General features: G+C 40.9%; 1 protein-coding gene across 3 annotated transcripts in view; it reads left to right on the forward strand.

Moving 5' to 3' along the window:
• The window catches only part of DDHD1 (DDHD domain containing 1), a 77,092-nt gene that overhangs the window by 44,405 nt on the left and 12,813 nt on the right, over positions 1-19,874 (forward strand). For all 3 annotated transcript variants that reach the window (XM_034062546.1, XM_034062547.1, XM_034062548.1), the window contains 4 exons: positions 4,716-4,822; positions 4,959-5,065; positions 15,919-16,181; positions 19,609-19,684. In XM_034062546.1, coding sequence (XP_033918437.1) covers positions 4,716-4,822; positions 4,959-5,065; positions 15,919-16,181; positions 19,609-19,684 — 553 coding nt within the window. The remainder of the gene's footprint in view (positions 1-4,715; positions 4,823-4,958; positions 5,066-15,918; positions 16,182-19,608; positions 19,685-19,874) is intronic.

Here is a 19,874-nt window from a genome sequence, read left to right on the forward strand (position 1 = left end):
AAGACAGACAAGCACATTTTCTTTATGGTGAGTCTCAAAGCATCTATTTTCAGGCCATTGCTTCTTTCATGGAAAACAGCAATATGTCAAAATACTTTCTAAGGTATGTATTGCATCTGTGCCTCAGTGGTGGGTTTTTTCCTTAGAAAAACCATAAATTGTAGTTGTTGCCATGTGTATAGATTTAAGTAATTGTTGCTTTGGGGTCAGTATTTCAATGTCCATTTGTATTGGAAAGGAGAAGGTTTCTCTGCCTGTTCGGATGAGGATTTATTGCTTCAGTTGGTAGTTAAGTAGAGAGACTTGCCATCTCATAAAATAACTCAAAATATTTAAAAGCCAGAAGAAGGAAAACAAAAACAAAACAAAAAAAAAACCCAAACACTCACCCCCAGCCAAAAAAACCCAAAGCAAACCAACAAAAAAACCTGAAAAAACCCACAACTACAACACCTTTATAGCAGAGCAGATAAGCATATTTATAGCTTATATATAGCACATATGGATGCTGGGGTTTTGATGTTAGCATAGCCACATTGCTTGGCAATTACACTAGGTTTCGTTAGGATTTATAATATCAAACTGTTGATCAGAATCAGTGGGAGCTGTTGTATAGTGCCATTCACTGTAAATGAGATGTGTTGCACTGGGAATTGTTCTGGTGTATTTCAGTGCCTCCACGATTCTTGCGATCAGGACATTGCTGCTGTAAAATAACAAAAGAGAGGATAATCGTACCTCTGACAGTATTTGGCTAGTAGCACTGAACTGGATTGCCTCAGGAAGTTTAATGAAAAGTGTAACAATTAAAAGTTTTAGTAACTATATAGTTCATAATTAGCAAAACCTCCAGTAAGTAATTTGTCTTCTTAAGGTCAGCATGCAATACAGTGTATCATAGTGGAGGAGCATGCTCAAAACATTGAGAAATGCAATTGTTGCATATTTGATGTGACATCAGTGAGACGGCAATTAATAAAAATTTGACAAAGCGGAACTTTGTGCACTTCTAACAGAATGCCTTTTGCAAGGCATAAGGGAACATGCAGAGGTGGGGTTTGGTTTTATGTGCTTTTGAATGTTTGTCCATAATAGTTCATAGAATCATAGAATAGTTAGGTTTGGAAAGGACCTTAAGATCAGCAAGTTGCAACCCCCCTGTCATGGGCAGGGACACCTCACACTAAACCATGTCACCCAAGGCTCTGTCCAGCCTGGCCTTGAACACCGCCAGGGATGGAGCATTCACAACTTCCCTGGGTAGCCCATTCCAGTGCCTCATCAAGTCCAGTCTTTACTCCAGGACTGCCAAGTCCACCGCTGAGCCATGTCACTAAGAGCCTTGCCTACACATTTTTGGAACACATCCAGGGCTGGTGATTCTACTGCTTCCCTGGGCAGCCTGTTCCAATACCCGGTCACCCTTTTGATGAAGAAATTTCTCACAATATCCAATATAAACATCCCCTGGCACAGCTTGAGGCTGTTTCCTCTTGTCCTGTCACTTGTTACTTGGGAAAACAGCCCATAAATTTTTCCTGCAGAAGTTCCCTGACAGTATTCTAGGCCAGGTCAGATGGTTTAAACAACCTGGTCTAGTAGAAGGTGTCCCTGCCAATGGCAGAAGGGTTGGAATTTGGATGATCTTGAAAGTCCCTTCCAACCCAAACTGTTCTGTGATTCTAAGTTTGGGTCCTGCTGGAGGCTGGACCATGTCTGGATAATCTCAGCTGACAGGAACAGGAACCCTCCAGACCTAAGTGCATTTCACAAAATGTTGGATAAGGAAAGAGAGCTTGGCACTGCTTTTAGGAGGGGAGACTTGAAGCTTTTTCTGAAAGCTCTGACAGAATTGCTGGGCTGCACTGTTTTTTTCCAAACTCTTATATCCCACATTAGAAAGGAAACTTTTAGTTAAAAAAATCCTGTGTCAGATTGCCTGTTAATAGGTTTGGTAATACCTGGATCCTTTAGAACAGGAAGAAAACCTGTAGCTATTTGAAGATGGGGATGTCAGTAGCTCTAGTAGGTGTTTGTAAAATTTACAGCTGCTAATGATGTGTAGTTTGGATATTCTTTCACACTCTGTTAGGACCAGGATGTTTACTTGTCCCTTCACTTAAAGTAATTGTTGCTGTGTGGAAATCTATGCTTTACTCATAAAACCTTTGTATGCTTTTAGTGCTTTTAAGCCTAGAAGCTTCAGAATTGAATTTTGGATTGCTGCTTGCCTGGTTTTCTTCTAAACTTAACTGTTTCTGAATTCATCTAGCTAGCCACTATAATCCTTCATGCAGAGAAAGTTAAGGTGTCTTGGCAATACCAAAGAACTGTTCCAAAGAATATTCATTTAGATTTTAGGTCCCTACATTTCCCTACATGGTGCTAGTAACCATATGATTTTGTTCAGACAGGCATATTTCTCTTTTGTTTTGGTTACTCAGAGACTCTAGGAATGTTAATGTATTTGCTGAATTTTTATCTTCTTGATGATGTAGAAATTCTCTGTGGCTGAAGTTCAGCTCTCACACAAGCGTCCTGAGAGGCATGTTGTGTGGGGCGATAGTGCAGAGGGTTGCTTTGTGCTTTGCAAGGCTAGGTCAGTTCTGGCCTTAAATCAACTCTGCTTTAAGCAGATCCTCTTGCTGAAATATTCCGCCTACCTCCCCACTATCATGGGAAGGACATTCTGCTATCTCTTTAAACTAGAGACTAGGAGATTAGAAGTGCAATCAAACCAGGCTTTAAAAATAGAGATGCTGATCATTTGCATTTCTTGGCTGTTTGGTCAGGCCATCGATAATGGCTTTGGAAGAAAGGATGTTCCTTCTTCCCCCTCTTTATTCCCCCTCTTTTTTTTCCCCTTCTTAGAAAGTAGGTTTCAGTTATGGAAAAGTGTGTTTTGACTACCAGCTTCAAAAATTTGGTACACTGTTGAGCTGCTTTTGTAGTATCATAGTGGGCCTTTCTTGGGAAAAAAAAAACATGTAGGACTAGGAGTATTCATTATCTTTGTAGAAAATATTTTTGCAAGGCATTGGCTTTCATACTCTTTCCTCAGTGAAGTGTGTTCCTCTTGCTGTGCAGCTGATAAGGCTGAAGTAAAAACGTTGCAGGCATTTTGCCCAAAGCCACCATCTTTCTGCAGAACTTGGGAGCTGCTTGTGATGGCTGCAGCTCATCTCTATGCTTGTTCCATCAGACATATCTGCCTTCAGCTCTTCTGTGCCGTCTAAATCCTGCTAGCAACCTGTGTCCAAGCAGAGCAACAGCTACCCTGGGAGACTAAGAACAAGTTTGGTCAATACTTCTAACTTTCTATCTGTATTTTCACCTCCAGTGGAACCTTATGGGGAAGATTTGGGCAGGTCCTGACTTCATCTTGCAGCTATCTGCTCTGTACTCCTGACTTAGTTTTAAAGGGGCCTGAAACTCAGGACAGGAGCTTGGCAGAGTTGTTGATGCAGAAAATGCACATCAAATGAAGCAGCTTAAGTGATTACTGCCTCAGGTACTGCTAGTGATGCAGGTTAAACTTTCTCATTTCTACTGAAGGAGAGCAGAGGAGTATTAATATATTCAAGGAAGGTATCTCAGCTACAGGGTTAAACTTACTAAACTGTATTTGGACTGATGGAAGTACAGATGGGAGATTAATGTCATCATGCCTTTAGTTGTAGCAATCATTAAAAGGGGTTTGCTTTGAAAATGGGAAAAGAAGTATTGAAACTCTAGGCTTTGCCTGAAATGAAATTCCCTCTGCTGCCTGGAATTGGGAACCAGCTCCTCAAAACCCAGCACTGTGGCCTCTTGGTCAGATTTAGTTTGTTGTGCTCATCTTGAAAAATGTTAATACCATGGGGAAACAAGATTCATGTAAAGGAAGAAAAGGGAAATATAACACTTTCACAGTTTGGTTGCTTAATGATTTTGATAGAATGCACAGATATTGTACTATCTTGTATAATTTCATGCTGGGTTTAATTCTTTACTGATGGGTCGTGCACACAGCGAGTAAAGTAGTTTGTTTTTTTTAATATGCCATTATTCCTGTTTTACTCCAAACAGAGAGGGCCAGATATTCTTTGGGGATTAGGTATTTTAAGTTTCTCACATCCCTTGAGGGAGGTGCCTCAATGTTCATGTTCAGATACACTTTAAAAGTTAAAATTGTCTTTTAAAAGGACAGTTAGCCTTTTCATCTGCTGCTGCACGTTGAAACACTAATAAATGATACTATTTCTCACTCTGAGAGCTCTCAAGCTTTCCAATTTGGAATGTAAAATTAAAATAAAATTCTGACTTTTCAAGCAATATTTTTAATATTTTTCTGTATGTTGAAAAGTACCTAATGACTGATTTCAGTGATTCAAGATTTTCAAGTTGGTGGTCAAATTCTTAATTTTCAGTCACATTTTACCTCAAACCCACCAGAGTGAACAGAAATCTTTCAGATCAATCTATATGGTTTATGTTAAGCTGATAGTGTAATATAGTTAAAGTTTTTAAACTCTTTTCAGTGTGTAATGCACAGAATTTTTCATTATATTGAGAGTTTAAGTGCTTCATAACAGAAGCACGAGGTTGAGGTAGTTAGCTATTAGCATTGAAAAGTAGTAATGCAAGAAATGTGGTGTTGCTGAATGCATTTGCTGTATTTGATAAAGAGCACCAACACCTTTACAGGAACATGTTATTTTTTATTTTTTTTGTAGGATGCGAGATGCTGCAAGAAAAATAGAAGAAAAGTATTTTTCTGATATCCCAACAGTTGCTGAATTTCTTCCAGTTGAATGGAGATCAAAACTTACCCTTGATGAAGGTACATTGCTTGGTTCTTCTGCTGCAGTCTGCAAAATTGTCCCCAGAAGTTCATGCAGTGTTCTACGCCCATGTCTTGTTTGGATTTTATCATTCTCTTGCGTTTAACTCAAGTCTCTATTTTTGTTTTCCCTCAGACACAGTGGACTCCATTACTCCAGATAAAGTACGAGGTTTAAGGGATATGCTGAACAGCAGCGCAATGGATATCATGTATTACACCAGTCCTCTTTACAGAGATGAAGTAAGTGTGGTTTTATGTTGTTTTTACTACAGCAGGGCATAGAGGCTGAAACAAATTGGACTTAGGAGTGTAAGGAATGTTTCCTTCTGAGAGACCCTGTATGAAGAATACAAACATTTTGCAAGTATGTAGTGGTAATCCATAGTAATCAAAATACAGAATTTTAAGAGTGAGAGGAGTAGAGAAACAGCAAAAAGTACAATCAGTGTAATTTATTTAGAGCAGAAATAACTATCTAAAATCAGAGCTTGGAAAGGCGAAGGGTGTTTTACAGGATTTTCTTGCAACTGCATATTCAGAGCAATGGGAGGCCATAGAGTTGAGATTATTCTTACCTCTTGCAAAATCTGTAGACATTTGTCACTTAGTTTTTGTCAGTTCTGAGCTCAGATGTGATGGCAGCATGTGCAAACATTCCTGAACCAGTTTGAATTCACTTGTGTATTTGCCTTGTAGGAAAAAATGAGATGACCCTCAGTTACCTGTTTGTTAGGGGACTGTTTGTATACTGGATGCTCCCATCTTACCTTGCTACATCTGTGTAGGCACATGTGTGCTTTTGTGTAGCTGTACAGTGACCCCGTTAATCAGAGGGGAAAAGCCTTGAATAAATGGTAAAGTAGCCTGTAAATCATAGAATGGTTTGGGTTGGAAGGGACCTTTAAAATCATAGAATCATAGAATAGTTAGGGTTGAAAAGGACCTTAAGATCATCTGGTTCCAACCCTCCTGCCATGGGCAGGGACACCTCACACTAAACCATATCACCCAAGGCTTCATCCAACCTGGCCTTGAACACTGCCAGAGATGGAGCATTCACTACCTCCCTGGGCAACACATTCCAGTACCTCACCACACTAACAGGAAAGTATTTCTTCCTTATATCCAATCTAAACCTCTGCTGTTTAAGTTTCAACTCGTTACCCCTTGTCCTATCACTACAGTCCCTAATGAATAGTCCCTCACCAGCATCGCTACAGGCTCCCTTCAGATACTGGAAGGCTGCTATGAGGTCTCCACACAGCCTTCTCTTCTCCAGGCTGAACAGCCCCAACTTTCTCAGCCTGTCTTCATATGGGAGGTGCAAAATATATCTAGTCGAAGTCCGCTGCAATGAGCAGGGACATCTCCAACTAGACCAGGTTATTCAGAGCCCCATCCAACGTGACCTTGCATGTACAGTGCTTCACCTCAGTAACATCCTTTGTGTATCACACTTACTGCAAAACCCCTGTGGGAATGTTTTATGATTAGTTTCTATAGGAATCACAGTTTTTTCTGTATTGATTACATTATATATAGAGTAATGGTAATCATTTTGCAGACTTGGTGCTCTGTGAATTATTAGACTGGGGTGGGGAGAGAGAGACTTTCAAAGTCTGGGGATTTGACGCTACTGTTCATTAAAATTAGGTATATTTAAGTGCTTTAGACTGGCAACATAATTCTTAAACCTAAACTATCTAAGAACATTTCTTTTTCCTGATAACAGCAATGGTGGTGAAATCACTACAAGGCTGTTAACACTGCCAATAGGTATGCAAAAGCTGTGCTTCTTCTGTAACTCAGTAATGCGAAGTTCAGGACTCGGTTCGCCACTGTGTATAGGGTTTCTCTGGCTGATGTGGAACTGAGCAAGAACCATCATGGCAAGTGGTGAACACTCCTGGCAGCTTCAAAATTGATTTTATTTATTTTATGTAATTTTTTTTAAAGCTGCGTTAGAGGCTTGGCATGGTGTGGACCTCTTATGGGAAGCAGCCTAGTGAATAAAGTTCAAGTGTGCTGTCCAGCAATGCATGAAAAATTTAATTCATTGCTCAATAGAACAGTAGTTTTGCAGGTTTATCACCATCCCTCAGGTACAAGAATTGGCAAATAGCATGGGTGCTGTAGCTGTGCTTAGATCTGATTGCAAAAGACTAAGTTGTTTTTTTTTCACCAAATTAAGTGAATTTTCTTTAAATGCTTGCAGCAGTCAACACACAAGTTAATCATACTTTTAGACTGCACTGATAAACGTAACTTTGTCAAAGCAAAGTTACCATTTGAATTTCAAGTATTTGTCAAAAAAACAGAAGTGCTATTTCAGGTAAGATGTTAAAACCCTGAAGAACAGGTTTCTGAAATGCATTTTTGTTACTGCAGCCAAAATGTTTGGGATGAAGGTTTCCTTGAGTTTGTGTTCTGCCAGTGAGTTGTCAGGGATGTGACTTCTTGTTTGATTCTTCTCAGTTGGTTAGAAGTTCTGTGAAGCTCATAGTCATTAAATAGGTTTTGTATGTTTTTTTCACCTTTCATTTTGCCTTTACTTGCAGAAAGGAGACTTGTTTTGGTTTGGAGTTTGTGTTTTGGGGGTTTTTGTTACTCTTCCTTATCCCATTTTATTTTCTGTGACCTAACTTTGCAGAGTTTAAATGCAGCTGTATCAAACTGAGCATTCTTCTGGAAAAGGTTGGCAGTTTTTCACATGTTCATTGTGGCACTTTGTTCTGAGTGCTCATTCCAGCGTGGAAATGAACCTTGTAACTTTGTCTTCAAGCATTCGCATAATCACATGTCCTTGGAATTAGTATTCCTGCTTGCCACTTCATCGTGCCAACATGATTCTTTGTATGCTGTGGGCACTCCTAACATCCAGAAATTCTGAAAGTATCTCAAAAAGAGCTAATTAAACTTTGCTGTGCCCTTGTGAAATAGATTGAGCAATGTGCTGAGTTCAACCTAGAGAAAAGCCGCTATTCATCTGACAACACTCAATGGTAGTTTGATATGAATTTTCTTTCTACTTCCAAGGATTTTCCCCACATGTGGAAGTAACATAACTGCTGCTTGAAAGCATTTGACCACTCTTAAACAACTATCTTCTTTCAAGGGGGAAGAAACTTTGTCATACTGGCTTTCACATGAAAGGACAAAGAGCTGTTTCAGGTGCAGCTGAATTGCTCTGCTAAATGTTACAGCAGCATGGGGGATGATCTCCTCTCTGATTTCAAGCATTGTTTCTTCGGCAGCATGTTAGAATGTCCAAAAGGTGCCTCTGACTTCTGACATGTAATGTGATAGCAGGCAGGTATTAATAATTAAGTGCAGCCCCATGAACATATAAGTCTGGTCTCAAAATTCGGTCTCAAGAATGTTTGCAGCTAAGAGATTCAGCTGTGGCATTTGTGTGTGGCTGCAGGTGAATTGTGCAGGTCCTCATCTGTACAGTGGTCCACAGACTGTCCTGAATCCCTCTTTAAACATTATACAGATAATAAGGAAGAGCAATTAATTAGTATTTTAATGCACACATGCCTGTTTCTACATAATCATTTCACATTTTAATTCTGACCTTGCCAGTGCTGTCTATGGTAACTTAATCTTGGCTGTTAGTGTCTTCAGTGGGTGACTTCGTTTCACATCTCTGTCACTGAAGCTTCCTATTTCTTTAATAATAAATAGCTGTAACAGATTTGAAAGACTAATCCATGCATAGTAAATTTATTGTTGTCACTGTCATTATATCCAGTGCTATATCCAAGTGCTTATTTTACTGATCTTCACTGTATTTACTTGCAGGCTGATTGTAATTGTGTAAATTATTGATATGTTTTGGAAGGAAATGCCTTTAGTACAGGATAAATATTATTTACATCTATCATCCCAAGATCACTACAGATTTAGCCCCACTTCTAAAGAGCAGGGTAATGTGGTGGGTATTGAATGTTTCTCACCAGTTGAGGAAAAGAAATGAAGAAGCCAGGGTCTGGGATGTGGTGGCTGTGGGCTTGGTGTTGGAGTGACATTACAGGCTGTAGGAGGACATGGGAATGCAGTGTGATACAACCAACATAGTATTGCTCCCTTGGACAGACTTCACTTGAAATGGCTTGATGGTTTGCTACTACACTCATATTAAAAAAGGAGAATTAATGACTATACTCTTGGAATTCAGACAAATGTTAACTTCCTAGAGCTTTCATCATCTGTCTTTGATAGGAGGTTTTGCAGTGGAAATGTCCTGCTCTTACGCACTCCTTTCAGCAATAAAAGGCAATTGTTTTATGTGTGTTTGAAAATGAGAGGGATGTAAGGCAGGAAATTTTTACCTGAAGACTATTTCAACACTGCTTTTGCTTGTTCTATTGAGCTTCATAGTCAAGGAGCTGCTTGGCAGCACTTTCATGGCTGGTTTAATTTATTTGATTGTCCTTGAATGTGTTCTCAGTTAGAAAGTAATGGATTACTGTTCTCTCTGAACCTGAACTTAGTCTTGAATGCAGTGACTTGGTTGAAAATGGGTTAGATTCAGCTTTTCAACAGCAAAAGGAGTACTGAGAGAGACTCTCAGTTTGGGACATGCTGGCAGTTCCTTTTCTGTAATGTCACTGAGACATGCAACCATTCCTGCCTGTTCATATAGCTGAGTTCTAGCCTCTCAGTCTGCTGTTGTGACACTTATCCATCAGTGATGCCACCAGGGAACACAATGACTGTTGTATTCTGGAGGGTCAACAGTCTTATCATCTGCATTGTGTGCTGGCATGTTCTCCTGGCTCATGTAAGGAAACGCTCGTTATCTTTGCTTTCACGGTCCTTTACAAATCCATCCTTGAGCTGCAGCGCTTTCATTGGTTTCAAGGACCTTCTACTACCTCAAGTTGGCTCACACACCTTCTTATTGCCTGCTTGCTGAATTTCAAGTGAGTTTCTTCTGAAAAGTGCTTTCTTCTGAAGTTCTCTTGACATTTGGAGGGAGCTGCTTGCAAAACTGAGAGTTCCTCAGATCTCCTTAAAATTCCTTTCCCGTGAAGCCTACCAAAACAGCCCCACTATTGAAGCTGGAGGGATCGCAGAGGTCAAGTTCCCTCAACTCCGTTTTCATATGTAGCTGCCTGTTGTTTTATTCCCTCTTGGGCTTCAAGCTGTCCAGTCGATGAGAGTTCTGTGGAGACTGCAGAAAGGACCTATGGAAGTTACAGGAAGGGCATGATCAGAGATGGGAGCAGTCAGAGCTCAGAAGAGGACAATCAGCATAGCCCAAGGGGAGAGTGTTTTTGTTGGCTTTGGCAGATCAAAGAAGTTGGGATGGCAGTGCTCTATCCAAGTTTTGTCAGCAAGCAGGTCATTGAGGATTTGAGCAAAAGCAGTGCAAGCTCTGCATTACTTCTGTGCTTAAGGTGCTAGCAGAGGCTTTTTTTCCTTCTTTTCTTGAAAAAAATAATTTCCTGGATATTGAGGGGAAAATGTCATCTCCTACCCAGGTATTTTTGGCATGCACTGAAAAGCCCCTTTGAGCCGAATGATCTGCCTGCTAGAACGAGTGGGGGGTGAAGTTCTTCCTCCTGCTTGTGTTGTGGTTTAGACCCAGCTGGTAACTCAGCACCATGCAACCTCACTCATGCTCACTCCCTCTTCCCCACTTCCAGGCAGGATGGGGAGGAGACTCAAAAGAATTTAAACCTCATGGGTTGAGATACAAACAGTTTAATAACTAAAATAAAGTAAAATATAGTGATAATAGAAAGAATACCAACAATAGTGATAGTAGGAAACAGCAAAAGAAGAAATCACAAGTGATGCACAATACAGTTGCTCACCACCCACTGACCAGTGCCCACCCCAACCCAAGCAGTGATCTCTCCCTTCTGGGTAACTCCCCCCCAGTTCATATATTGGACATGACGTGTTGTGGTATGGAATACCCCTTTGGCTAGTTTGGGTCAGGTGTCCTGTCTCTGCTTCCTCCTGCCTTCTTGCGCCCCTCCTCAGTGGCAGAGCATGAGACTGAGAAGTCTTTGGCAACAATTGAAACACGAGTGTGTTGTCAGCATTCTTCTCAGACTGAAGCCAAAACACTGCACTGCACCAGCTACTAGGAACAAAAATAACTGTTACAGCTGAAGCCAGAACAGCCTGGAACTCCTTGGTGTAAGTCCGGGAAGTGTCTGTCTGTCCACCATGCACAAAGCCAATTTCCCTTCTGCTTTGCAAGAAACAGGCATGCTTGTTTATGATTGTGTCTTTCAAGGCTGCTTTTGCATCAGAGAAGGAATGAACATCTGTTTTGTATGCTGGTGCCAGGGATTTAAAGGTTTGCTTTCCCAGCTCAGCGCAGAATGCTGTTAAATGTTCTGCGTGAAAGGGTTTCAGCAGCTCTTCATGTTTCACTGCTTACACAGTTACTTGCTCCCCATAACGATCCAGCAGTTCAGGCTTATCCACCACCAAAGAGATAGTTAGAGACATGATCTTTCTGCTCTCATTATCAGCCTTGCTGCAGCTCCTTCTGCCTCAGATGGCATTGGCATGTCTCATCAGATCCAGACTCCCATCTTGTCTTTATAAAACACATGCCCTTGCCACCAGGATTCCTGAATGGGTGGAATAGGTGGGCTGTTATTCTCTGCCTTCTTGGAAGCCATATGCCAAGCAGGCATTCAGCTGGAAAGTATAGAGGATTTTTAGTGGGATCAAGTCCAACAGCCTGTTTCTTGGTCAGCAGTCTGGCTTTTGGCTTCCCCTCAAATTGCACAGCTGTCACGATGGTTCTCCATGGATGTGCAGAAAGACTGTTCCTTACTTTGCCTTTAATTTGGTTTGTGAAGGGCATTGAGCATTTAACCTCAGTTTGTCAGAGTATGAACTGACGACTTCTGAGCAACTTGATCCTGTGGTCTTGAGTTTCCTGCATTGAAGATCTATTGGCAAAACTTCAGCTGATACAGGGAGCTTCAGGAAACTAGTAATGTAGTAATCAATCTCCTTTTCATTAAGCAGAAATGAAACACAATCCAGAAGAGCTTCACAGGAGAACAGCTTCATACACATCTGCTGAGTTGTCTGGTGGCATTTTTAATCCATTCCCCCCATTTTGCGGAGGTCATTGACTGCTGGAAATCAAGTACCTTACCCTTTGGGACCAGTGTAGAACATGCAAGGAGCATGTTCAGTTGTTGGATGCTGCTCTGTCAGTCTGTATCACAGCCTGTCTGGAGTGTCTGTGGCTTGAGGAGGTCTCAAAATTTAATGGTTCATAAGGGCTCTCTCCTTAGCTCGAGCACTGTGAGGTGCTTCATGTGGCTGCTTATGACTTGCCACAAAATCAGTCTCAGAAATGTGGTGGTATTAAAGGCTCCAGTAAAGTCCTGCTTTATTTGTATTTCATTTTCTTTGGGTGTCTATGAGTATTTGCAGTCGTACATCTACAAGGCTTGTAGCATTTTAATCCTTCACAAGACTTCTGTACTGAAACAGTTGGTCTGCAAAAGGTGCTTAGGGAATTTTTCCCTAAAAGTCAGAACAGGGGAAAGGGACTTTTCTAGGAAAGAGCAGGAGAACCCTGGAAGATTATTTTAAGGCAAAGGTTTTGCCTTTCTTTGAAATACTGCCGTTTCCTTAGGCTGATGGTAAACTAATGCTGTGGTAGAAAGGTCAGCTGGGAGAAAGGGATTTGATATAGCTGGTTTTTGAAGAAATAGGAAGTGTTCCCTTTGCTGCAGTAGTTTGGTCTGTTCAGTAACAGATAGATAAGCTTGCTGCGTTTCACAGTCCTTCAGGAAGAGCTGAGGGTAGTGAAGCAGAGCGGAGCAGCCAGCAGGTTAGCAGCTGAAGCAGCAAGCAGGGTTTGTGGGAGCAGCTGTGCAGGTGAAAAACAATGTCCTGCGTCTCCTGCTGCCACATTTATTCCTTCATGAGATATTTGAGCTTGTTAAGTCTTTTGGAGAAGCCTTAGGAGATGGTAATATGGGTTGGGAAGAAACTCAAGGAAACTCTAGCCCTTTTGTGTGGAAAGCCCTGCTTGGGGGGCTGCCAGAGACCTTCAGCTGTGAAGGCTGGAGACATGGCTCTGGGTATTCAGCACTCCTGGTCCCCAAAATAAGGTGACAGCCTGGAGGGAGATGGCAAGAGTGAGAGGCATCTGGTCATGCTGCATTCCACTGTTCCACTTTTCTGTTTTCCTGGATAATTCCTGCTTTCCTGTTTTCTGGCAGAAAAAGAGGATGCTTCCTAAGGATTGTAATAGGCCCCATGGACTTGCAGGTGGTTGTATGCTGCTTAACCAAATAATTTTTTTAGCTGGGACTTAAAATGAATATGCTTTTCTTTTCCTTTTTTTCCCCCATTACTACTGTTCAGTTTCTAATCTTAGTGCTGATACAGAACTGTTGGCGAGACAGAAACATCCATAAGTGCTCACTGCAGATGGAGGGCTCCTCTTTCTCTCATAGCAGTAAACCAGACCATTCATGGTGCTTGAAAATCTGGAGGCTTTACTACTGCAGACCTTCTACTGTACAATTAAGTTAGGTAACAAGTGATTCAGAGTTTAAAAACAATCTAGATCAGATGATTTAGTTGAATTAAATGCTTGGACTCTGGTTTGCAGACTTCCAAATATGTGGCTATTTGAAAACTGATGCACAGTTTCTTAGTTGCTGTCTCAGTAACAGCATGTTCCTGAGGAGCAGGACAGTTGAAAAATAGGGTTGGGCTATCCAGAATATTCTGTCCTATGCCTCCTGATTGCAAGAGAACAAGACCTTTGTAATGAAATGCCAGGATGCTAGAAGATTACATAACCTGCACTGTGCCTATGGGCTGGGGGGGAGACCGATATAATATCATTCTTCCTGGAAGATATCTGCTTTTGCAGGGAAATAGGCTTGTTGAGCAAGTTGTGAAGGACATTGGAAGTGATATTTTTTATGCAACAAGAAGCAGAGGAAAATAGATGATTAGTTCTGTGTCTTTTCCCACCAGAAAAAACATTTGGGGCACTGAAATATATTACTAGAGGTTTTTTTCAAACCAGATGGTATTACTCATCTCCCTGATATACTGGCGGATACTGGAGGCCGTGATGAGTCCAGCAGTAGTTTGCTTGGCTTTTTTTCCACTGCCAATTCTGAAGCCACTCCATTCAGAGTGCCCACTGTATGGCTGCGGTCCCGTGCTCCATGCTGGATATCAGCATTCCCTCATTTCACTGAGCTCCTGTCAGGAGTCCCAAAACCCTTTGATTTCAGCAGATCCCTGCTATTTTGTACAAGGTTTTAATCAAGACCTTTTTAAATGGAGAAAATGCTAGCCAGCCAAAGCTAGTTCCGATTTCTCTTTTCAGTTCCAAATCTTGCTATAACCTCTGTGTGTTTGTTCATGTGTGAAAGTAGTGCCCAAAGTCTCTACAGAGCCAAATGCAAGAATAGGCAGCATCACAGTCAGAAATACTTGGAAATGGGTATTCTGATACTTGTCTCACTAAGCTGTTGCAAAGCTTTGTTAATCATTTCACAGTGCTTTAGGCACAGAGTTTGATGTGTGGATTCTCACTCAGTAAAATGTGTATCAAACACTGACAGCCCTAGTGCCATTCATATTTATATTCAGTAATGATTCAGGGTCTTGAAAAATCATGTTCAAATTACATGTTCTAGAGCTTTAATTTCCTGTTGCTAACAAGGGAATGATTTGCAATTTCTTGTTTGGCCTCCTCTGTGCCATAGCCTGGAAGCATTGCTCAGTTACTATGCAGAGTTTCACAAGCAAAGCAGCCTTTTTTATGTTGTGTATTTCCTAAATCTCATGGCTTCCAACATTTCTCTCTAAAATATACTTTCTATGAATCTGAATATTTTCATGCATATGTATCCTAGATGCAGGATTTGAAGCGGATAAGCTTCTCAGAGACTCAATCAACATAGGACCAGTATATTTTTGTTGCAGTAGTATTATAGGATTACTCTATGAAGTTTGAGAACCATGTTGCTTTCCTGTTTTTCACCCGAAACCTCTCCTTAGAAATCTATAGCCAGAAAATTGGTTTTTTAGCATTGTTTTTATAAAATATTTAAATTATGGCTCTACATGTCTCATTTGTGTCTTTTCTCCTCCTCTGTTTTCCTTTGCCTGAAATGAGGCTTTTTAATCTTCAGCAACATAATTTTCATTGTCATTCTTTTGGAAGAAATTACAGTAGGTGCAATATGGTAGGAGGGAAAGTAGGACAGACAGCTGCATCTCCTTGTAGCCAAACAGTGGGAAGAGTAATGAGACTTGATGAGCTTGAGTATGCTTCACAGAGATCTAAAAGCAATTTGAGGATATTTTCCCAGAGCCCATTTAGGCTGTCAGTGTAGTATCTGAACATACTCATTTTAGTGGATTTATCTTCCCAGTCCCTTACACTGATGTAGGAATTCTCACATTGATCAATGGAGAAGAGCTAGTATGACTTGTCTAGGGTTATGTCCCAAGCCTGTGGCAGAGATGTGAGCTGATTTCAGATCATGTGTGAGTCAGGCTTCTTCCAGCCTCCTTAGGTTAAAAAAGGAGATGAATCTCTGAAACAGGAGAAATATTCAGTGCTCTGAAAAGGTAGGGAAACTGAGGGAGAAACAAGCAAGAAGGGTAATACACCTGTGTTAATAATCACTGTTATGCTAATTGAATGCTACTGAAAACCAAGTACCTTGCTATTGTTCACCTCAGAGGATACTGTTAAGTACTTTAAGACCAGAGGTAATTTGTTTAAGGGTTTATTTCAATGTAATGCTTTGGATTGTGTAGTATAGCAATTCTAAGGTCACTACTTGTCCTGTGTGGTGGTTGCTGCCGAGTCTGTAGGGGAGAGTTGAACCAAAGGAGTCAGTGACAGCCATCCAAGCTGTTGCTACTCACCATAGGATTTTCCTCATCTTCCCAGCCTAAGTGAACTGACTTAGTGATCCTTATCCTACATGCATGCTCAAGAAGCTGGTCGCTGTACTACAGTGACCTGAATATGTACAATATATATCCTGAACATATATGAACAGGAGTAATGAAATACTGATATTAAACTTTCTTTCTTTATCTTCTTGAAACAGCTAGTGAAAGGGTTGCAGCAAGAGCTGAACCGGCTATATACACTCTTCTGCGCCCGGAATCCAGAGTTTGAAGAGAAAGGAGGGAAAGTCTCAATTGTATCCCACTCGCTGGGCTGTGTCATTACCTATGACATCATGACTGGCTGGAACCCGGTCAGGTTTTATGAACACTTGCTGCAGAAGGAAGAGGAGGAACTTCAAGACAGCTGGATGAGCTATGAAGAGCAACGTTTACTTGAAGAACTTCACATAACTAAAAACCGGTAATGCATTCACTTCTGATTGTTAAAGAAAACCACATCCCCAGATGATGCCCTTTGAGTGTTTGTAAGAACCCACCATGCTTGTTACCTTTTGTGGCTGATGTTGTTCTGCTGGTGCTGAATGGCAATGATAAATGCTAAACAGAGGATCAAGCAGGCACAGGGAGCTGGTACTTACTATAGGAGATCTGAAGTCACGTGGGGCTGTATCAGAACCAAGCAACCAGCTACTGCTCACTGACCAGAGGCACTGGGAGCAGATCATAGCCCAGAAGAGCAAGTCAAGCCATTAGCCTTCCAGATACTTCAGGTAAAACACAACAAAGTAGCTTGCAGGTGAGCAGGGAGATGGAATACTGAGCTGAACCTGAGCAGTGAATTCCCAAGTTTCTAGAGGAAAATGAGAAATTTTCTCCTAGCCTCAGCTTGGAAATTGGGCTCCACCAGCTAGATACAGATATTGTAATTGCTGGAATTTGGCTTGCAGGGTTGCTACTTCGCTGCAGTTCATTTACTAGCTGCTTCCTGCTGCCATATAGAAATGTTTGTACTGTTTGGAGCATGAAGGAGCACTGTCCACTGTGACAAACAGGATCTGTTTCAGCGCCTTGCAAGCGTTAGTAGGGATTCTCAGTGTTAGGGGACCTTGCAGTTCATCATGGTATCTCCACAGTGTTCAGGTGACTTCCCTGTCCTAACCTGGATATCGTGGTGCTAGTGAGACACCCATATGTCACAGTAATGGACTCAGTCAGAGATCAATGTGGTCAGACAAAAGCCATTTATTACAAAGCATCTATCCTTTTTATACTGTTATCTGCATCTGCTTACAATAACTTTGTGTATTATGAGTGGATACATATTCTTGTAGCATGCAGCAACTAGTATACAATTGGTCAAATAAGAGCATGCGAACCTAACCTTTAAAGCTTGCTAACAATTCACTATTTTGTATCTTAGCACATTCCAGTTTCTTCTTATCTTGCTTGTACCATTCCTCTTGCTTCCTTACCCACGTCCTTCTTCATTCTCGGTTCATGTCGAACTCCATGTAGGCACTTGCTGACTTGGGAACGTGGCCATTCTTTGCTAAAAATCCATCCACATCTCCCCCTTTTTCTTGTTGCACAAGCCAAACACGCTTCATAGCATTCATTATCATACATTGAATACATTGTAACAAACAAGGTACAATACAGATACTGGCAAAAAAGACAAGCAACAAGATCAGTCCTCCTTTGACCAAGACTAATAACCATCCATTGACCAAGACTAATAACCATCCAGTTATACCACAGCCAGAAAAATGTGATGATAGCCAATCTTTATCATCTTTCCTTAACTTCATCACACTATCTTTCAACTTGTAGATACTTTCATGTATAGATTCTGAATGATCTGACAAGTTCATACAGCACATTCCTTCCAAAATTTCACACCCATGCCCATGTACTAAGAGGAGAAAATCAATTGCTGCCCTATTTTGCAAAGTCACGTGTCTAATAGAATCAACATCAGTGAGTAATGCAGAGAGAGCGGATGCTGTAGCATTAGTTTGTTTAGTAAGCCAACATCCTAACTTATTCAATGTTGCTAAAGCTTGAGCGCTACCTACTCCAGGAGCTAAGAACGAAGCAGCTATAATTTCACCTGGGTTCCAAAAATCTATTCTGTCATTACAGTTTGGCTGGAAAGCATGTGTTGATCTTTGAGATCGTGATTTTCTCTTGTTCAGTATCATGGTGTTATTAGGGAGAAACATTCCTAGGGTTCCCATGGTACAGGAGCCACCTTTTATATGGGATGGCACTCCTTGCCAGGCCCAGTCACCACATATCAAAAACATACCAGCCCTAACATATCTGTATCTCTGAGTAAACCAGTAGGTGTGGATGGATTTTTAGGTAGAGAATCTAATAATAATAGTGACTTGAGCTTCAATCTTTTAAGCAGGAGGTAAGCGTAAATCACGATCACAGTTCTTTTTGATTCCTTCTTGAAAACTATCTTAGTATTGGTGGTATTTTGGAAGTATTAATATAGCATCAAATCTATTGCTGTGCTGGAAATCACTATGTAATAATTAGGGATTGATACAGGACATCTGCATCAGCTGCAAGGCTGGATAAAGTGCAATATTCCTGAGAGAAGTGAAGTAAGAAAACTAATGAACTTGTCTAGTGGTAAGATGACCCTTCAGGCATATCACTAGCATATGATCAGGGGAAAATTACTATTTTCATGTGCATGCTCCAGCTACTTAGGGGAGTATTTCAGGTTGCAGCTGCAGTAATACAAGTATTATTTGATACTGGCACTTCTGTATATATAGTCACTCTCCATTTTGTGAGCAGTTCAGTCTGAAATGATAGAAGATACACCATTTAGTTTCTGTAACTTCTGAATTTCTAGTGTTGTGTGGTTGGCAAACACATAGTGGATTTCTGGATATGCTTATGCCTAGGTAGAGCATGTCATAACATGTATAAATATTCCACACTGTAGAATAACATACAGCATGTGAGACGTATTGTGAACCTTTGCCAACAGTTCACAAGAGTCACGAATTCTGCATGCCTTCTATTTTAAGACCGATTCATGTTCATTAAAGCATACAGATGTTTTTGGAAGTACTGGGATGTCTTTGTGAAGTTTCAGCTCCAGGCTCGCTTCTTTCTAATCAGATCACAGAGGTTAAGTTTAACGTAATTGTTTACATAATGCTTTTGTGGGACTTGAGTAAACGGTGTTCTCGTGCTCTGAAGAGGTCATAATGTTCTAGTGCTGGGACTGGGGACAGTTTTGTCAGTCCATTGTGAGTGTTTTATATTGTAGCTGCCTTTTTAAGTTCAGGCAGAGCAGAAGAAAGGTGAACAACCTTTTTTAATGATAGCTGAAAGAGTGGGACCCTGCCCTCCAGATACTCCACCATAGTACAGAACTCCATAATGCTTGGGCCATGGAGTTTCCTGGGGCTTTGTTTTGGGGAAAGAAAAAAATAGAAAAAGGAAAAAAGTTTTTAGAAAAAAAGTGATTTAGCTGCAAAACTCCCAAGGAAACAGGAGGTGAGTCACCTACTCCTTAGGAAGGAGGGTGGGCAGATGCTTGGGGTGGTCAACAAGGAAATGGTCAGATCTTGATTGATTTCTTCTGTGGTCAGAGAAACAAGATTTCACATACATTGGATTTCAGTCAATTGGACCGCCTCCAAGAAATACTGATGCAATCACTCTCTCTTCCCAGCAGACAAAACTGCTGGACCCCACAGGAATGCCTGTTGTACTCTAGGTTACCCTGCTTTTGCAGGGGGGTTTACTAGATGATCTTTTGAGGTCCCTTCCAGCCCTTGAGATTCTGTGATTCTGTTTGGATCAGAGAGGTTAAAGCTACATTTTTGTTGGATCTCAGAAAGATCTCTATTTTCTAGGTTGAAAGAGACAAGAGAGAGGTTACGTGGGTTTAAGGCATCCACCATATCAGAACCACCTGTCTTAAAATTTAAGGTATGTATGTTTGAGAGTTTTTCCCTGAACATTCTACTCACTGTATAAATATACCTGTGGTGTTATTCTACTTACTCTTTTTTTCTGTGTCCCTAGACATAATGTTGGTAGAATTAATTTTAATGTGTTGTTTGAAGTGTGTGTAGGTGTGTGTAAACATGTATATGTATTCATATAGTACTATTTATTA

Source organism: Melopsittacus undulatus, chromosome 4 (genome assembly GCF_012275295.1).
Source record: "Melopsittacus undulatus isolate bMelUnd1 chromosome 4, bMelUnd1.mat.Z, whole genome shotgun sequence".
In the NCBI taxonomy this organism is placed as follows: Eukaryota; Metazoa; Chordata; class Aves; order Psittaciformes; family Psittaculidae; genus Melopsittacus; species Melopsittacus undulatus.